Source organism: Mastomys coucha, unplaced genomic scaffold (assembly GCF_008632895.1).
Source record: "Mastomys coucha isolate ucsf_1 unplaced genomic scaffold, UCSF_Mcou_1 pScaffold5, whole genome shotgun sequence".
Classification (NCBI taxonomy): domain Eukaryota; kingdom Metazoa; phylum Chordata; class Mammalia; order Rodentia; family Muridae; genus Mastomys; species Mastomys coucha.
The window spans coordinates 98653435-98671270 of NW_022196911.1; the positions used below are offsets into that span (position 1 = coordinate 98653435).

A 17836-nucleotide genomic window follows, 5' to 3' on the forward strand; every position below is an offset into this window, starting at 1 on the left:
GGACAGCCAGGGCTACACAGAGAAACCCTGTCTCGAAAAAAAACAAAACAAAACAAAACAAAACAAAACACAAAAATACAAAACAAAAACAAACCAAACATGATCTTTGCCACTCTCAGAAAATCATAGCTGTTCTTTCACCTTTTGACATTGTACCACTGAACTCTTTTTTCCCTCTCAAGACAGGGTTTCTCTATGTATGAGTCCTGGTTGTCCTGAAACTCACTTTGGAGACCAGGCTAACCCTGAACTGCAGAGTGCTGGGATCAAAGGCATATGCCACCACAACTGGCTTACCACTCTTAGCACCTAAAAAGTTTTAAGGGGTCTAAGACTCTAACTCAGTCATGAAGCATGTGTTTAACACATGCAACACCCTGTGTTCAATCCTCAGAACAAGGAAACTTTAGAACACATTACCCAAACAGAAAGTGCATAAAATGTAAAGTATCCCAGATATAAAGGAGCAAATCAGGATAGTTAAGTGTTTTAAAAACATTTTGAGACAGGGTTTCTCTGTATAGCTCTGGTTGTCCTGGAACTCACTCTGTAGACCAGGCTAGCCTTGAATTTATTAATCTGCCTGCCTCTGCCTTCCAAATGCTGGGATTAAAGGCATGCGCCGCCGCCACCACTGCCGCCGCCACCACCACCACCACTGCTGCCGGGCTTAAAAAACGTTTTTGAGTCATCGAGTTAGAAAAACAGCTCAACCTATGGGTAAAGACATGTGCTACCAAGTCTAAGAAGAGCTCCATTCCTAAAGTCTCCACACATAGATGTGATACGTATGTGTCCATAAATAATTAATACACAAGGTAAGTCAAACCTTTTAACTCTGAAGGGTTAACTGTAGGGTGCTTGTCCAGTAAGTAAAAAGCCCTGGATGTGGGGGGCCAGATGGTGGTGGCGGGCAGTGGTGGCACATGCCTTTAATCCCAGCACTTGGGAGGCAGAGGCAGGCAGATTTCTGAGTTTGAGGCCAGCCTGGTCTACAGAGTGAGTTCCAGGACAGCCAGGGCTACACAGAGAAACCCTGTCTCAAAAAAACAAAACAAACAAACAAACAAAGCCCTGGATGCAATTCCCAGCCCCACATAAAGTGGATATGGTGGTACACAATGGTAATTCCATCAACCAGAAGGTGGAGACAGAAGATTAAAGGCTACTGTGACAAACAGGCCTAGGCTATGTGAGACCCAGTATCAAAAAAAAAAATTTTTTTTAATCAGGCTTATAACTATAACACCAGACCAAAGAATGTTGACGAAGAGACTGCTAAGAGGTCAAGGTCAATATGGCCTACACAGTAAATTCTAAGAGATCCTGAGTTAGTGTTGAGACACTCTCTCAAGAAACAAAAACAAGGTCCAGAATTTAATTCCAGAGAGAGGAATGTGGATTTCTATGAGTTGGAAGCCAGACTCATTTACATAGGCCAGCCAAGAACCACTGAGACCCTGTCTCAAAACAAAATTGTATTTTGGTTATATAGTATCATTAAGACCTAAAAAGATAGATGTGGTAGCATGTATCTGTAATCTTAGCACCCGATTCAAGTAGCAAGGGAAGGAGGATTTAGAGTTTAGGACCAGCTTGGGCTCCAAAGAAATCCCTATCTCAAGAAGGACAGAGAAGAGAAAGGAGAAGAGGAAGGGAAGGTACCAGAGCTGAGAATATAAATAAAGAATCCCTCTACGGTACTCTAATTAGAATTTTATAACACAGTAACAAAAGTATTCTACTAGATAAGGCCTTGTCTAAACATCAGTCAATCTCCCCCCCCACACACACACAAACACACACACACACACACACACACACACACACACAGACTCGAGAAAAAAGAAGAGTATGAGAACACTGCCAGGCAGTGGTGCACGCCTTTAATCCCAGCACTTGGGAGACAGAGACAGGAGGATTTCTGAGTTTGAGGCCAGCCTGGTCTACAGAGTGAGTTCCAGGACAGCCAGGGCTATTCAAAGAAACCCTTGTCACAAAAAATAAATAAATAAATAAATAAATAAAATAAAAATAAAGAACATCTGCTATTTCTCTGATCTTTATCATACGAGAACAGCCTTGAATAAGGATCAGATTAAGAGCATAGTTGTCCAAGTCTACTTACTCTTGGACTCCTACAAACTAAAAAAACACAATCACAGCAACCTTGGAACCACAGTTCTTTCCAAACCCATTCTCCTACCAAAAGGTCTTTTTTTAAAATAATTATCTTTCTTTTTATTATTCATATAGAATTAGAAATGTGGCCTTTTTAACCCATGTTTGTTTTGTTTTGTTGGTTTTGCCTTAATTATATACTCTGTGTCCTTTGTGAGTTTTTGGTTTGTTTTGTTCTTAAAAAAAAACTGTCTGGCAGTGATAGTACACATCTTTGATCCCAGCACTGGGGAGAAAGAGTCAGGTGGATCTGAGTTCAAAGCCTGTCTAGTTTACAGAGCAAGTTCCAGGACAGCCAGGGCTATACAGAGAAACCCTGTCTTAAAAAATAAAATAACAAAAAATCTCAAGTAGTCCAGACTTGCCTTGAACATTTAACAGTCTTGCCTCAGAGTCTTAAATCCTGAGATTATAGGGTGCAGCAATGACACACACCACCATACCTGACATGCCTTTACTTTTTGAATCACTTCTAGGGAACCTTCAGGGGATCTTCCTTTGGTCACTATTGACATTCTTCATTTGCTAAGAACCATATCAATTCGTCATCACTATTTTGAAATTGGTTTCATCCCTGAATCAAATTTTTTCCCTCTTTCATACTTTGATGATTTGATCTAAGTTTTAGTATCCCAAGCACACCTGAAGTTGATTTATTGCTAAGGGCATTTCTCCCAGCTGGAAGTGGGGGGCTGTTGGGGACTGGTTCTAATGCTCTGTCTTAACTCGGCTCCCAAAATCACACGGGAATCTGCATAGCTAGATGTTAAAGGTCCCTGTCCCCAGTGGTTTTTTTTTTTTTTTTTTAAAGATTTATTTATTATATGTAAGTACACTGTAGCTGTCTTTAGACATACCAGAAGAGGGCATCATATCTCCATTACGGATGGTTATGAGCCACCATGTGGTTGCTGGGATTTGAACTCAGGACCTTCAGAAGAGCAGTCGGTGCTCTTAACTGCTGAGCCATCTCTCCAGCCCTCCAGTGGGTTTTTGATTGGTCAATAAAGAGCCAATGAACACTGGCTGGGCAGGGTGAAAGAGGCAGGACTTTTAGGACTCCCAGGCAAGAAGAAAGGGGATTCTGCTGAGAGATGGGTGTAGGATAGACCACACCACAATGGGGGAAGCAGAGAGATCACAATTAAGAGCAACTCCCCTGCTTGGGTCTGGAGCAGCAAAGATAAAATACAGACTTAGAAAGTGTTAACTAAGGAATACTGTAGGTAAGTGTGTGCTAACCTCGGGGAGGTTTGGAAGTGCCCAGCCATTGAGCTACTCAAGGCTTATCAAAATTAAGCTGATTATACAAGTGCATGTGTTTGGGGGGGTGTTTATGTATGTGGAGGGACCCATGTGCCATATGTGTGTGTGTGTGGAAGTCAGAAGTCAATTTGTTAGAGTTATTGATAGGATGTCCATATTGAGCTCACATCCTGATCTCCGCAGTCTCAGTTTAAGTGGCTACAGAAGTGCATACTGAAGGCCAAACTGAAATACAGACTACAGTGCCAGGTTATTTTCAGTTTCATGTGTGTGTGTGTGTGTGTGTGTGTGTGCGCTAGGGTCACAACTCAATGGTAAAAGGCTTCCATGGCATGACTGAACCCTGATTTTTGAAAGCTAGTATAAGGGAAGGGAAGAGAAGGGAAGGGAAAAGGGCCCCAAAAAGGAATCCTATAAACATACTACATAAAAGTAACAGATGGCTTTCTTACTGCTATTTAACATTGAGCTCACTTAAGCAGATCTAGAAAGTCCTTGAGCAAATGTTACATTTTTTTATTATGATCACTATTTTATTTCCCTATGCTAGTAGGTGAGAAGGGCACTCAATCTGGATCTGTTTAGTAAACACCAGACTCCAAATCCCTCTCCCATCTCCAAGCCAGCACTGAAATAAGCCCTGCTCCCTCAGGACACCTGGGTAGGCCTACTCCTATCCCTAGCCCAGAGTTATTGATAGGATGTCCATATTGGGCTCACATCCTGGTCTCCGCAGTCCAGTTTAACTGGCTACAGACGTGCATACATAGTAAGCCAGACTAAAATACAGTGCCAGATTATTTTCAGTTCCTAGGAAAATCAAAAATCAAGAGCTGATAAGATGGCTCAGCAAGTAAAGGTCCTTGTGTTGCTGAAGTTGTTGAGATGTGTTTGATCTCTGAGATCAGCATGGTGAAGAGAACTAACTCTAACTAATTGACTTCTAACCCCCCCCCACACACATATGGTACATGGGTGCCCCCACATACACAAACACACACACACACACCCCAAACACAAACACATGCACTTGTATAATCAGTTTGTCCAAAGTAGAAAAACCATGATCTATTTGGATTTTCAAAAAAAAAAAAAAAAAAAATCAGGATATTTGTGAGCAGTCAGTAATAATCTCTCACATTTTTTTTAATAAAAAAATAATTTTTTTTTTTTTTGAGACAGGGTTTCTCTGTATAGCCCTGGCTGTCCTGGAACTCACTCTGTAGACCAGGCTGGCCTCAAACTCAGAAATCTGCCTGCCTCTGCCTCCCAAGGGCTGGGATTAAAGGCGTGCACCACTACCGCCTGGCTTAATAAAAATTTTTATGGGCCCTGCCACATACATACCTTTAATCTGACCACTTGAGGCAGAGGCAGGCAGGCACATTTCAATTGAGTTTCAGTCCAGCCAAGGCTACATAAAAACCCTGTCTCTAAGAAACTCAGAAATAGCCAGGCAGTGGTGGTACACGCCTTTAATCCCAGCACTTGGGAGGCAGAGGCAGGTGGATTTCTGAGTTTGAGGCCAGCCTGGTCTACAGAGTGAGTTGCAGGACAGCCGGGGCTACACAGAGAAACCTTGCCTTGAAAAACAAAACAAAACTCAAAAATAAATAAATGATTCTAATCTTTAAAAAATACGCTTATGAGCCAAATGTGGCAGCTCATGCTGCAATCCCATGGGAGAGCTGCCATGAGTTTCATGCCAAGGGTAGACTACAGAGTAAGTTCCTGACTTTAAAAAAGGAAAAAAAAAAAAGGAGGTATTTTATTTTTACATTCCCGTCTATTTTTGTAACCTTTTTGTTAAAAATCTAATGCACATAACAAGAACCATTAGTTTTCTTGGATACTAAAGACTACTTGATCACTAGTATTTAGCCACATCACCATTAAAAGCTGAACAACCACAAAATGCTAAGCTTAACAGCACTTTACAGCTACATATCAATGTAATATATAGCTAAAATTTTAATGAATGTTAAATCCAAACTGTTAGCTTATTATAATTACATTATTTTTTTCATTAGTTTATGTAAAATTGAATCTGTAAACAAATGTCTTATTTTGTAAACGCAGAAAGAGGTGATAGCTCACTCAGAAACTGAGGTCAGATTCTAAAGGAATCATTAAAGCTTTACTAGACAAACACAAATCAGTCTAGATTGCCAAGGTTTCCAAAGATAAAATGCCACTTTGAAAAGCTACAGTTGTGCAGCACTTGCCTCAGTACCCAACATTGCCCACCTAAAACCCACGACTGGTAGGTAGTACAGGCCTGCAAGCCCAGTCATTTGGAGGCCGAGGCAGGAGGACTGCAAATTCAAATAAAAACAGCTGAGACAGCAAAATAGTTAGACAGCCTAGGTAATTTAGTAAGACCTTGTCTCAAAATAAAAAGTAAAATAAAGAGGGCTGGGGGCAGTTGTGCATGCTGACCATCTGTAATCCCAGTACTCTGGCGGCATAGGCAGAATTAGTTCAAGACCATCCCTGGCTACAATGTATTTAAGGCCAGTTTATGCTACTTGAGATCCAGGCCCTGATCCTGGGGGTGGGGGTGGGAAATACAGTCAATGGGAGAGAGTAGAGGAGAAAAGTGTAAAACTGAAACATGACAATGGATCCTTTATGATAAGTGAAGCCTGGTCAGAAGCCCATCTAGAAGCCCTTGAAAAACAAGACACAGAGCTGGACAAAACAAAACAAAGAAAAACTGTAATTGCCTGTCTAAAAGGTCACTTATTTGTGTGGCCTATAAATCTACTCTTCATAATTCATGACTCAATTAAACTTGTATAAAATATAAAATCCAGGCTAGAGATACAGCTTAGTTGGCTTACTAGTCTTGCTCAAACAAGGCCCAGGGTTCAGTCTGGACAAGTGGACATGGTGGCACATGCCTATAATGCCAGCATTTGACAGGTACAAGAACTAGACGTTCAATACTGCTCAGCTAGTGAGTCTGAGGCAGACTGAGCTATGTGAGCCCCTATCTTTAAGAAAAATAAACAGCAGATAAAACTGCTAGGGAAAAATGACCTTCAATATATGTTCAGGAGTCAAAACGTCAGGCAGGAAGACACAGGCACTTGCCATGCAAACCCGACTACCTGAGTTCAATTCCAAAAGTCCTCATAACAGCGGAAGGAGATAACTAATAAAGTAGTGACCTAACCTTACCTTCATACATGCACCATGGCAAGCATGCCCACATATACAAACACAAGTAATTTTTTTCAAAAGGTGAAAAAGTCAAATCTAGTGGTTAGAGAGATGACTTGATAGTAAGAATATATAGTAAGCTGGGCGGTGGTTATGCACGCCTTTAATCCCAGCATTTGGGAGGCAGAGGCAGGTGGATTTCTGAGTTCGAGGAGGCCAGCCTGGTCTACAGAGTAAGTTCCAGGACAGCCAGGGCTATACAGAGAAACCCTGTCTTGAAAAAAATCAAAAACAAAACAAAAAAAGAACATATAGTAAGTACTCTTGCAGAGGACCCAAAATTTGGCTTCTACCACCCATGGAGGACACCCATGGTGCAACTCACAACTGCTTCCTATTCCCTCTTTGGCAAGCGGATTTCTGAGTTCGAGGCCAGCCTGGCCTACAGAGTAAGTTCCAGGACAGCCAGGGCTACACAGAGAAACCCTGTCTTAAAAAAACAAAAAGAAAAAAAAACAAAAAAAGAAAGAAAGAAAGAAAAACAAAAAATACGTAAATATACTTTTTTTAAAAAATGGAAAAGCCAATCTAAATTTAATCCCTATGATATAACCTACACATTAACCAAGTTACTTAGCTATCTAAGCCACAATTATTTCACTTAAAAATGAATAGCAGCTACTTCTTAGGTATTATTATAAAAACTGAGATATACACAAAATCCCAAGAATATTTTCTTTCTTCATTTCCTTAAAGTTTTAAAGTTTTACTTGTGCTTGTGGGAGCACACATGTGGAGCTGTCAGAGAACAACCTGTGGGAGTCAGTTTTTCCTAGCATGTGGGTCCTGGAAATCAACTCATGTGATCAGACTTGCCAGGAAGTGCCTTTACTAGCTGAACCATCTTATACACACCTTATTTAATTTCTGAAACAGTGTCTCACATAGCCTAGGCTAGCTTCAAACTAGCTTACATAACCAAAGATAATATGCAAATCCTAATTTCCCCTCTACCTCCAAAGTTCTGGGATTATGAAAGCTCACCACCAGAAGTAGCCAGAATGTTTAAAAAAAAAAAAAAAAAAGACAGGGTTGAGCTGGAGAGATGGCTCAGTGGTTAAGAGCACTGACTGTTTTTCCAGAGGTCCTAAGTTCAATTCCCAGCAACTGCCCTGTAATAGGATTTGACACCCTCTTCTAGTGCATCTGAAGACAGCCAAAGTGTACTCATATACATAAAATAAATTAAAAAAAAAAAGATAGTGTCTTGTTATGCTCAACTACTTAAAACCTTAGAAGGCTACATTAACTTCAGTAATCTAAACTTGAAAAAATATTTCAAGATATATTACTCAAAGAGCATCTTCCTGTTTCCTTCCCTCTTCAATGCTGGCTCTAAACCAAAGGATAGTACTTACAGTTTATCAGTATTTTTTTTCTTTTATTAAAACATCCAGAGATAAATATATTAACTATTCTCATTTTATTATTACTTGTTACTATTATCACTACCATGGTGCTAAGGATCAAATCCTTCACATATTAGGGGAATACTCTGAACATATTATACCCCCAGCCCTTAAGTACTTTTAAAGGCATGTTTTTTACAAACTATAGCATAATAATTTACAAAAGGAACCGGGGATGTAATTAGTAGTTGAGAACCTGCTATACACATACACACAAACATAAATACATAAATAAATAGAACATTGGGCTGGTGAGATGGCTCAGAGTGTAAGAGCACTGACTGCTCTTCTGAAGGTCATGAGTTCAAATCCCAGCAACCACCCGTAATGAGATCTGATGCCATCTTCTGGTGCATCGAAGACAGCTACAGTGTATTTATTTAATAATAAACAAATCTTTGGACCAGATTGAGCAGGTTGACATGGAGAAGCAGAGGTCCTAAAGTCAATTCCCAACAACCAGATGAAGGCTTACAACTATCTGTACAGCTACAGTGTGTACTCATATGCATAAAATAAATAAATCTTTAAAAAAAGAACTTTTTACTATATTTACTTCATGGGGACTGTCAGAGGCCAACTCTGGGGAACTGATTTGGTTCTTTTCTTTCACCTTGTGGATCCCCAGACGCTAACTCAGGTCAGATTTGAAGGCAAACTCCCTAAGCCACCTTTAAGGCTGTTACTTTTCTTATTTTTTTTTTTTTAATTTTGTTATTGTGTATATTATGTGAGGGGACATACCTGTTGGGGTCAGAAGACAACTTTTTGGAGCTGGATCTCACCTTGCACTTTCCAAGGACCAAACTGAGGCTGTCAGGCTTGCAGGGCGAAGGCTTTTTACTTACTGAGCCATCTCATCAGCCCATAAATCAGATTTTATATTACCTCAACTAAAGCATCGAAGAGTCTCCCTGCTTAGTTTCCAAATGACAACACTCATATACTAATAGCCAGTTTTCAATATCTTCATTCAAAATCCTGTTTGAGCCTGCTAGATATAGATAGATACCTGAGGGCCATTTTTCCTCAAAACTGTCTGTTTTCAATTTTATTAGGTCACCTTGAAATTCTCTTCTCTAAAAAGCATTAGGTTTTCATCGTCAGTATTCTCCTAAATAATTTTAAATTAATAAAAAATAGTAATAAAGCGGGGCTGGCGAGATGGCTCAGCGGGTAAGAGCACTGACTGCTCTTCTGAAGGTCCTGAGTCCGGATCCCACCAACCACATGGTGGCTCACAACCACCCGTAATGAGACCCGACGCCCTCTTCTGGTGCGTCTGAAGACAGCTACAGTGAATTACACAGGAGCCAGTGTGGCTGCGTGGCTGGCAGAGCCCGCAGAGGTCCTGCGTTCAATTCCCAGCAGCCACACACATGATAGCTCGCGGCCATCTGTACAGCTACAGTGTACTCATACACATAAAATAAATAAAAATAAATCTAAAAAAAAATAGTAATAAAGCTTATATATATACTTTATACCTGCTTCATAAGCCTTGCTATAGGAAGAAAGAAAACAAAGAAATAAAGAAAGGAAGGCAGGCAGACAGACAGCCTTCTCAGGTATCAAATCCAAACTAAATTACCTCAAACTTCTGTGGACCTGAAATAAATCCTTAAAACACCTTGAGATGGATGCAGTGATGGATGCAGCTTATACAGCAGGGCACATGACCACCAGGCATTTTCAGCAACTCCCAAATCCCTTACTGCTGCAAAACTTCTCATAGCATTCTTATGCTATATGTATACATAAGAAGACTATTAAACATTGTTGGTTTTTAAACCAGTTGAAATTGCTTTGTCTATTTATCAACCCAATCATCTTCGAGAATTCAAACTCTTCAAATTGCCTCTGACATAGCTAGAGGTGCATTGAGTAAGCTCAAAGGAATATAAAAACTTGAGTTCTGAGGCTCATCCCTTGACCTAAATTGCTGTTGCCAGGAGATGCGGTAGTAATGCAGTGATTTGCAACTGAAGATGTATTTTACCTAGAAATAGCCAAAGGCTACTAAATCCTTTATTGTCTCCAACTATTTCTGCAGTAACAATTTCAACAGATAAAAGCCGAATGATTCTAATTCCGCCTTTGTTTTGTTTGTTTTGTTTTTGTTTTTTTGCTTTTTCATTAATGCCTGCCATCCCGCGGACATCTTTTTCAGATCAACATTTGCAAATGAAGAAAGAAAAACCAAGGTTTAGGGACGAGTAATCTCCCGTTTGGAAAGGCCATTATTATGCTTCTTTACAAATCCTGGTAGGTCTCGAAGTTAAGTTTACACCAGTCCACAGACCTATATCTTACTGTTTCCCAACCCAATTAACGGCCCGTAAACTACAGCAGTTTATTTATGCCCAGAGAAAGCTCAATGGCTCGCCTCAACAAAAAGGCCCCTTTGATAAGTAAGAGTACCCTTTTCCAGGGTGAAGACTACGTTAGATAGACGATAAAGGGTTTGTTTATCACAATGAGAAAACGGAGAGAAGATTTCCAGGATGACGGGGCGAGCAAAATCCAATGGTTCCATAGCCCTGGCCTGAAAAACCGCTGGCCCCAGCCTCCCCAACCCTCGCCCTCTCCCCCGGGGGCCAGCCCCGCGCCTGCACGGGCCCCGAGACAGCCAAAGCGCAGCCCCCACAAAGCGCCCGGCTGGGGAGCGGAAAGCCCAAGGCAAACAGGAGGAACCCCGAGTTTAAGAGGCGACATGAACAGGGATGAAGCCGGAGACGCGGCCTCATCTCAGCCTGGGAGGCCCCTAGAGAAATGAGAGACGGGAGAGCCGGCTTACAGGGCGGAGCGGAGAACAGGAGGAAAGGGAGCCGGGAGAACGGGAGCGGGGCGGCCCGGGGCTCGCTGCGAGCCCTGCGGGGGGCTCCTCGGCGACGCCCGTGTTTACCTGAAAGTCTCGGTCCTCGTTGAAGCGGGAGAAGCGGTCCGCCATTTTGCCGCCTTCACTCCTCCTCAGGACGACGCTCTCCGGTTCGCTCCTTCCCTCCCGCGACACCCGCCCCCTCCCTGTTTCCACGCCTCCTCCCACGCCCACCGGGCGCGCGCAGCTGGCAGGAGGGGGGGCTCGGGGAGGGGAAGAGGATGGGGTGGGGTGCTGGGAAGGAGGGAACGAGAACGCGTCCCGACCGGAATCCCGAAGGCGCAGGCGCCTTGCAGGCCTGGAGGCGGAACCTTCCTCTCGCCGCTCCGTTTCACACCCGGCCCCGAGCGACCCCAGCGGGCCGCGCATGCGCGCTCGCGCCGGAGCGCCGCAAGCGCTTCCGGAGGGAAAGATCAGCAGGGGTGGGCTTGCTGCCTCCATAGGGTTCTGAAATCTGTCTTTCTTATGTTCATGTTTACAGTCAAGCTCACCCTGAACTGTACTATATGATACTATACAGTAGCATGATATCTGGCTTTACAGCTAGAGTACTTTTAAGTGGTTTTTTGGTTTGATTTTGTTGTTTCGTTTTGTTGACAGGGTTTCTTGACAGAGCCTCTATGTAGTAGAGGCTCGCCTCGGAAGTCCAAGGAGAGTATTTTTGAAATTGATACATAAGCATTACTTAGGTAGCAAAAAGAAAAAAGGGAAAAAAACTCTCTTCTCAAAGGGCTTCCATTCCAGGCAGGAAGTCAGATAACCAATAAAATGATCTAATAGTTGTAAATATTAACGAGTGTCTAAAAGTAGGCATAGCCCTGCTTGAAGCTGAGGGAGGATTAAGACAAGCTTATCCTGCATAGGGAGTCCAAAGCTAGCCTGGGCTATATAAGACCTTGCTTCAAACAACAAAATCTATGTGAAACTATGAGAGGGGGGAAACTGTAATGAAAGGAACAGCCTATCTTAAAGCTACCTATAAATCAAGGCATAACAAGGGGCCCACAACCTTGGAGAAGAGAGAACCTTAAACACATGGCTGCCAAGAAGAGCTTGACATTTTTTCTTACTATTCCCCCCCTCATATATATATGGGGAGGAACATGAACATACCTACATACATATGCTCATGTTCATATATATATGAATATACATACATACATACATATGTATGTAATATATAAATATGGATGCTCATGTTCAGAGACATTGGATCCCCTGAAACTAGAGTTACAGACAATTATGAACTGCCATGTTGGTGCTAGAAACAAACCCAGGTGCTCCGCATGTTGAACAAGTGCTTTTAACTGCTTAGCCATCTCTCCAGCAGTTGTTTTCTTTAATATTTTCACGAGCCAGGGGAGGGAGGGCAGCTTGTTTAATTTTACCTAGTGTAAGACTGCTTTGCCTGCATGAATGTATGTATATGTATCAGCCCTTAACAGCTGAGCCATCTCTGTAGCCCCCTCCACCTTATTTTAAGACAAGGTCTCTCCTTAAACCTGGAGTTCTCCCTAGTCAGCTGGCAAGCCTTAGGGATTTGTCCTGGCACCGGGGAAGGTGAGGGTGTGGGCAGAGCTGAAAGTCCAAGGGACTAATCACAAGGCAGTCTAGAGAGCAGTTGGATCCTAAATCATTTTCTTCACTCAGGTAGCAGCTGGAGGCGTTCTCTGGAAATGCTAAGCAAACAGTTCATGGACTTTTAACAGGCCAGCTCAAATCAGGAAGATAATTTGCTCAAATGAGAGGATCTGTTAAAAACCAACTGTTGCCAGGTGGTGGTGGCTCATGCCTTTAATCCCAGCACTTGGGAGGCAGAGGCAGGCGGACTTCTGAGTTCGAGGCCAGCCTGGTCTACAGAGTGAGTTCTAGGACAGCCAGGGCTATACAGAGAAACCCTGTCTCAAACAAACAAACAAACAACAACAACCAAAAAAACCAACTGTCTTAGTCACTGTTTTAGTACTGTGAAGAGACCCCATGGCTAAGGCAACTCTTAAAAAGCATTTAACTGGGGGCTTACAATTGCAAAGGTTTAGTCTATTATCCTCGTGGCAGGGAGCATGACAGAATGGAGGTAGGCACTAGAGCAGTAGCTGAGAGCTATATCTTGACTCACGGCAGGAGGATGTAGGGGGATGAGACTGGACCTGACAAGGGCTTTTGAAACTTCCAGTGACACACTCTCTCTAACAAGACCACACCTCCTAATCCTTCTAATTCTTTCCAGCAGCTCAGCTCCCTGGTAGCTAAGCATTCAAATATATGAGCCTATGAGGACCATTCTTGTTTTGGTTTGGTTTGGTTTGGTTTTTGTTTTTCAAGACAGGGTTTCTCTGTGTAGCCCTGGCTGTCCTGGAACTCAGTCTGTAGACCAGGCTGGCCTCGAACTCAGAAATCTGCCTGCCTCTGCTTCCCAAGTACTGGGATTAAAGGTGTGAGCCACCACTGCCTGGCTATGGGGCCCATTCTTTTTCAACCCACCACACCAATATTCTAGTCAGCATCAAATTTCCCCTGTAAACCATCCTAGCTACCCTCTGTGGGAAGCTGACTTACAGAAGCTCGATCTTCCTTATCCAGAAAGGGATGGAAGGAGTTTTACCCCAACGTAAAATCCTATCTCTGACCAAATACGCCATAGAAAAGCTTACCATTCTGGAAGCCCCATTCACAAAGAGTATGTGAGATAAGACAGAAATCCTGGAGGATGGGAAGGAGGCTTAGCAGTTAAGAATGCTTTCTGTTCTTGCAGAGGACCCAGGTTTGACTCCCAGCACTCCCAAAGCCTGTAATTCTAGTTCTGGGAAATCGTGATGCCCTCTTCTGGCCTCTGTAGGCACTGCAGGCATGTTGTACGTACTATGTGACACTTCCTCAGGAGACATGAATAAGCATTGACTTACCCTAGATAAGGAGCCAAGAACAGACCAAAGTACAGGTACCTCCCAAGTCCAACCTGGCAAACACATGAGTTTTATTGCGGTATTACTGGAGAATGGGTGAGGAGTAACTATACACAGATGCAGTACCAAAAGCCTATCCCAGCAAGGCTGACGGGTCACAAAAGCTGGGTACCTGGAGCGCACTGCATAACATGCAGGCAGCTCAGCCAGTCCCAGCCTCTTTTACGTGGTTACCTTGTCTGAGACCCTTCTAGGTATCTGGTCCAGTCTTAGCATGTTGCTCAGCAGTCCTTACTGCTTATATATGCTTGTAGCAGGGCTGGTGAGATGGTTCAGCAGTTAAGAGCACTGACTGCTCTTCCAAAGGTCCTGAGTTCAAATCCCAGCAACCACATGGTGGCTCACAACCACCTGGAATTGAGATCTGGAGCTGTCTGAAGACAGCTACAGTGTACTTATGTATAGCAATAAATAAATCTTAAAAAAAAAAAAAAAGGTGCTTGAAGGTTTTCAGAGGAAACTGCTATTCAATAGTTTGTAGAGACACACACAGGCAAGCAGTCATGACATAAAATAAAATAAATTAATCTTTAACAAAAAGAAAAAAGAAATACAGAACACTTGGAAATTAAAATATTTTATTCCATTCATTTTGGTTACCTCTCCTGGTGTTAATGTTCTGTTTTGAAATAGAATCTCCTGTACTCTAGATTGATGTCAAAGTCACTATGTAGATAAGAATGACTTTGAATTCCTGATCCTCCTGCTCAATCGAAAGGCTCACAGGCATGCACCACCATGCCTGCCCAGACATTGACATCTTATTTTAAAGATAAAATTTTGGGGCTGGAGAGATGGCTCAGCGGTTAAGAGCACTGACTACTCTTCCAGAGGTCCTGAGTTCAATTCCCAGCAACCACATGGTGGTTCACAACCATCTGTAATGAGATGTGATGCCCTCTTCTAGTGTGTCTGAAGACAGCAACAGTGTACTCACATACATTAAATAAATATTTTTTAAAAAAGATAAATTTTATTTTGTGTGTGTGGGTGTTTTGCCTTACATATGTCTCTGCACCACGTACATGCCTGGTACCAAAGGAGGCATCAGATGAATTGCAGACAATTGTAAGCTTCTGTGTGGGTGATGGGAATTGAACCTGGGATCCTCTGGAAGAAGAGCCACTGCTCTTAATTGATGAGCAGTCTCTCTCTCTCTCACGTCCACTTTTTTTGAGATAGGGTCTCCTATAGCCCAGGCTAGCCTCCGACTCATTATGTAGAGTTTATATTAAACTTCTGATCTTTCCCCAAGAGCTAGGAGTGTGTTCCACTACACCTGTTTTGCATAGTGCTGGAAATCAAACCCAGGCCTTCCCACAAGCTGGCAAGCACAGATTGAGCTATGTACCCAGCCCCTTCTAGTTTTTTTCACTCTGGTTTTTTTTTTTTTTTTTTTTGGTTATTCATTGATGACCTTTATATGAACCCTTTACTATAAACAATGTTTATAAAACAATGGATGGCAGCCAGCTCTTGTTCTCTCTATTAACCCCAGCTGGCTTCAAGAGTCTCAGCTTCCCCAATGCCAGGATTACAAGCACGCATCAGCAGGCCCACTTTCGTTATCCTTATTTTATCTGGTTGGTTTTGGAAAGGTGAGACAGGAGGATTACAGCAAGTCAAGGCCAGACTGGGATACAAGGGAATTCTGGTCAAGCCCTGGAAGCATCATAATGAGTCCTCGCTCACTCAGTAAGTGAATAGATACTCTGATTCTGGTACATTTATTAGTAGGAACTCTTTCAGGGTATCACGTGGACCCATAGCTGCTGATATCCTATCCCCTTTTGTTTGGCTTTGGTACACTGTAAGCTTTTGTTTGGTTTTGTTTTTTTTGAGACAAGAGTCTTATTATGTAGTCCAGACTGGCCTTGTACTCTCTAATAACCCCAGCTGGCCTCAAATTTCACAGCTTCCCCAATGCCTGGATTATAGGCATGCATCATCAGGCCCACTTTCCTTATCCTTTTTTGGTTTTGGTTTTGGTTTCCCTTTGAAATAGAGTCTTACTGTATAGCCTTGACTCTCCTGGAACTCACTACATAAACCAGGCTGGCATCGAACTCACAGATCTTGTATTTCTGCCTCCCAAGTGCTGGCACTAAAACACCATCATTGGGCCAGGTGACAGTGCTACACACCTTTAGTCCCAGCACTTGGGAGGCAGAGGCAGATAACAAATCTCTGAAAACTGAGGCCAGCACAGTCTACAGAGTGAGTTCCAGGATAGCCGGGTTTACACAGAGAAAATTTATCTCAAGACAACAAGCAAAGAAAACGAAATCTACCATCATTATTCATTTTGATACTCGGATTGCTCCACACTTGATCAAGTGAGCAACTGTTAAACGCTTTTAAAAATGCATCCCTACAGTTATTACTGCAATTGCAAACTGTTTGATTTTTGTTTTTGTTTTAATATAGAGTCTGGAATAGCCTAGGCTGGGCTCCAACTCAGAACTTGGAAGTGTGGAACTAAGGATGACCTTGAACTCCTACTCCTCTTGCTTCTACCCCACAAAGCAACATTGTCTAAACTATTCTCAATGTCAGATACCATGCTATTTAAAACAAACAAAAACCAACCAACCAAACAAACAAACAAACAAATAAACAAAAAAAACCCACCCGGCAGTGGTGACAAATGCCCTTAATCCCAGTACATGAGAGGCAGAGGCAGGTGGATTTCTGAGTTTGAGGCCAGCCTGGTCTACAGAGTGAGTTCCAGGACAGCCAGGGCTATACAGAGAAACCCTGTCTCAAAACAACAACAACAACAAACAACAACAACAAAAAAGAAATACAACTACTCATTTTTTTTAAAAAAAAGTTTTATTTTCTGTGTGTTAGTTTTTGCCTGCAAGTACATCTCTATACCATATGTCTGTAGTGCTGGCCTCCAGAAGGTCACTTCTGATCTGCCACAACTGGAAGTGCAGGCAATTGCAAGCCACTATTGGGGGTGCTGGGGAGCAAACTCCAGTCCTCTGTAAAAGCACTGAGCCATCACCTCAACCCTCATGCTAATCTTTTTACTTGAATCATCCTACTCAGTGACTATGGCCACTGTCATGGTTTGAATATGCTTGGCCCAGGGAGTGGCACTAGTAGGAAGTGTGGCCTTGTTGGAGTAGGCATGTCACTGTGGGTGTGGGCTTTAAGACCTTCACCTTAGATGCCTGGAAGCCAGTTTCAGGTGAAGATGTAGAACTATCAGCTCTTCCTCTGCACCATGCCTGCCTGGATACTGCCATGTTCCCACCTTGATGATAATGGACTGAACCTCTGAACGTTTAAGCCAGCCCCAGTTAAATGTTGTTCTTATAAGAGTTGCCTTGGTCATGGTGTCTGTTCACAGCAGTCAACCCTAACTAAGACAGCCACCCAGAGGTAGGGACAACAATTGTTTTCCACGTAAGGGAATAGATTTATAGGACTCAGAAATCTGCTCATAAGAAAGAAACAGAGCCTGTAGGCTGTGTGTGGAAGCATGCACCTTTAATCCTAGCAGCTGGGAAATCCACCTGTCTCTGCCTCCCAAGTGTTGGGATTAAAGGCATGTGCCACCACTGCCCGGCTTGCAGGGTGGTCTTAAGGTGGCATTAAAAAAACAAAAACCAAACAAAACAAAAAACAAAAAAACCCTAACCCAGAAATCAAGAATTATGAGGACTTGCAAAGGCAGAGTAATCCCGGGTCCCTTACTTCATAGTCTAATTCAAACCTCTTGCCAGCTGTGAATGAAGAATTCCAGTTTATTACCATCTGTTTAATGCCAGCCAGGCATGGTGGCTCCTGCTTTTAGTCCTAACATTCAGGAGGCAAAGGCAGGTGGATCTCTGAGTGTTCAAAGCCACCCTAGTCTACATAGAGAGTTCCAGAATGGCCTGGTCTACATAGAGAAACCT

General features: G+C 42.7%; 1 protein-coding gene across 10 annotated transcripts in view; it reads right to left on the reverse strand.

Moving 5' to 3' along the window:
- Window positions 1–11260, reverse strand: part of Gpatch8 (G-patch domain containing 8) — a 78172-nt gene extending 66912 nt beyond the window's left edge. For 5 of the 10 annotated variants that reach the window (XM_031354411.1, XM_031354417.1, XM_031354410.1 and 2 more), the window contains exon 1: window positions 10987–11021. Coding sequence is in view for 1 of the 10 variants with exons in the window: in XM_031354408.1 (XP_031210268.1) it covers window positions 10987–11031 (45 nt within the window). In the remaining 9 variants the exon portion in view is untranslated. Of the gene's footprint in view, window positions 1–10986 lie in introns of all 10 variants that reach the window. The other 5 variants (XM_031354413.1, XM_031354414.1, XM_031354412.1 and 2 more) reach the window with 3 other exon arrangements.
- Between the last annotated feature and the right edge of the window lie 6576 nt (window positions 11261–17836).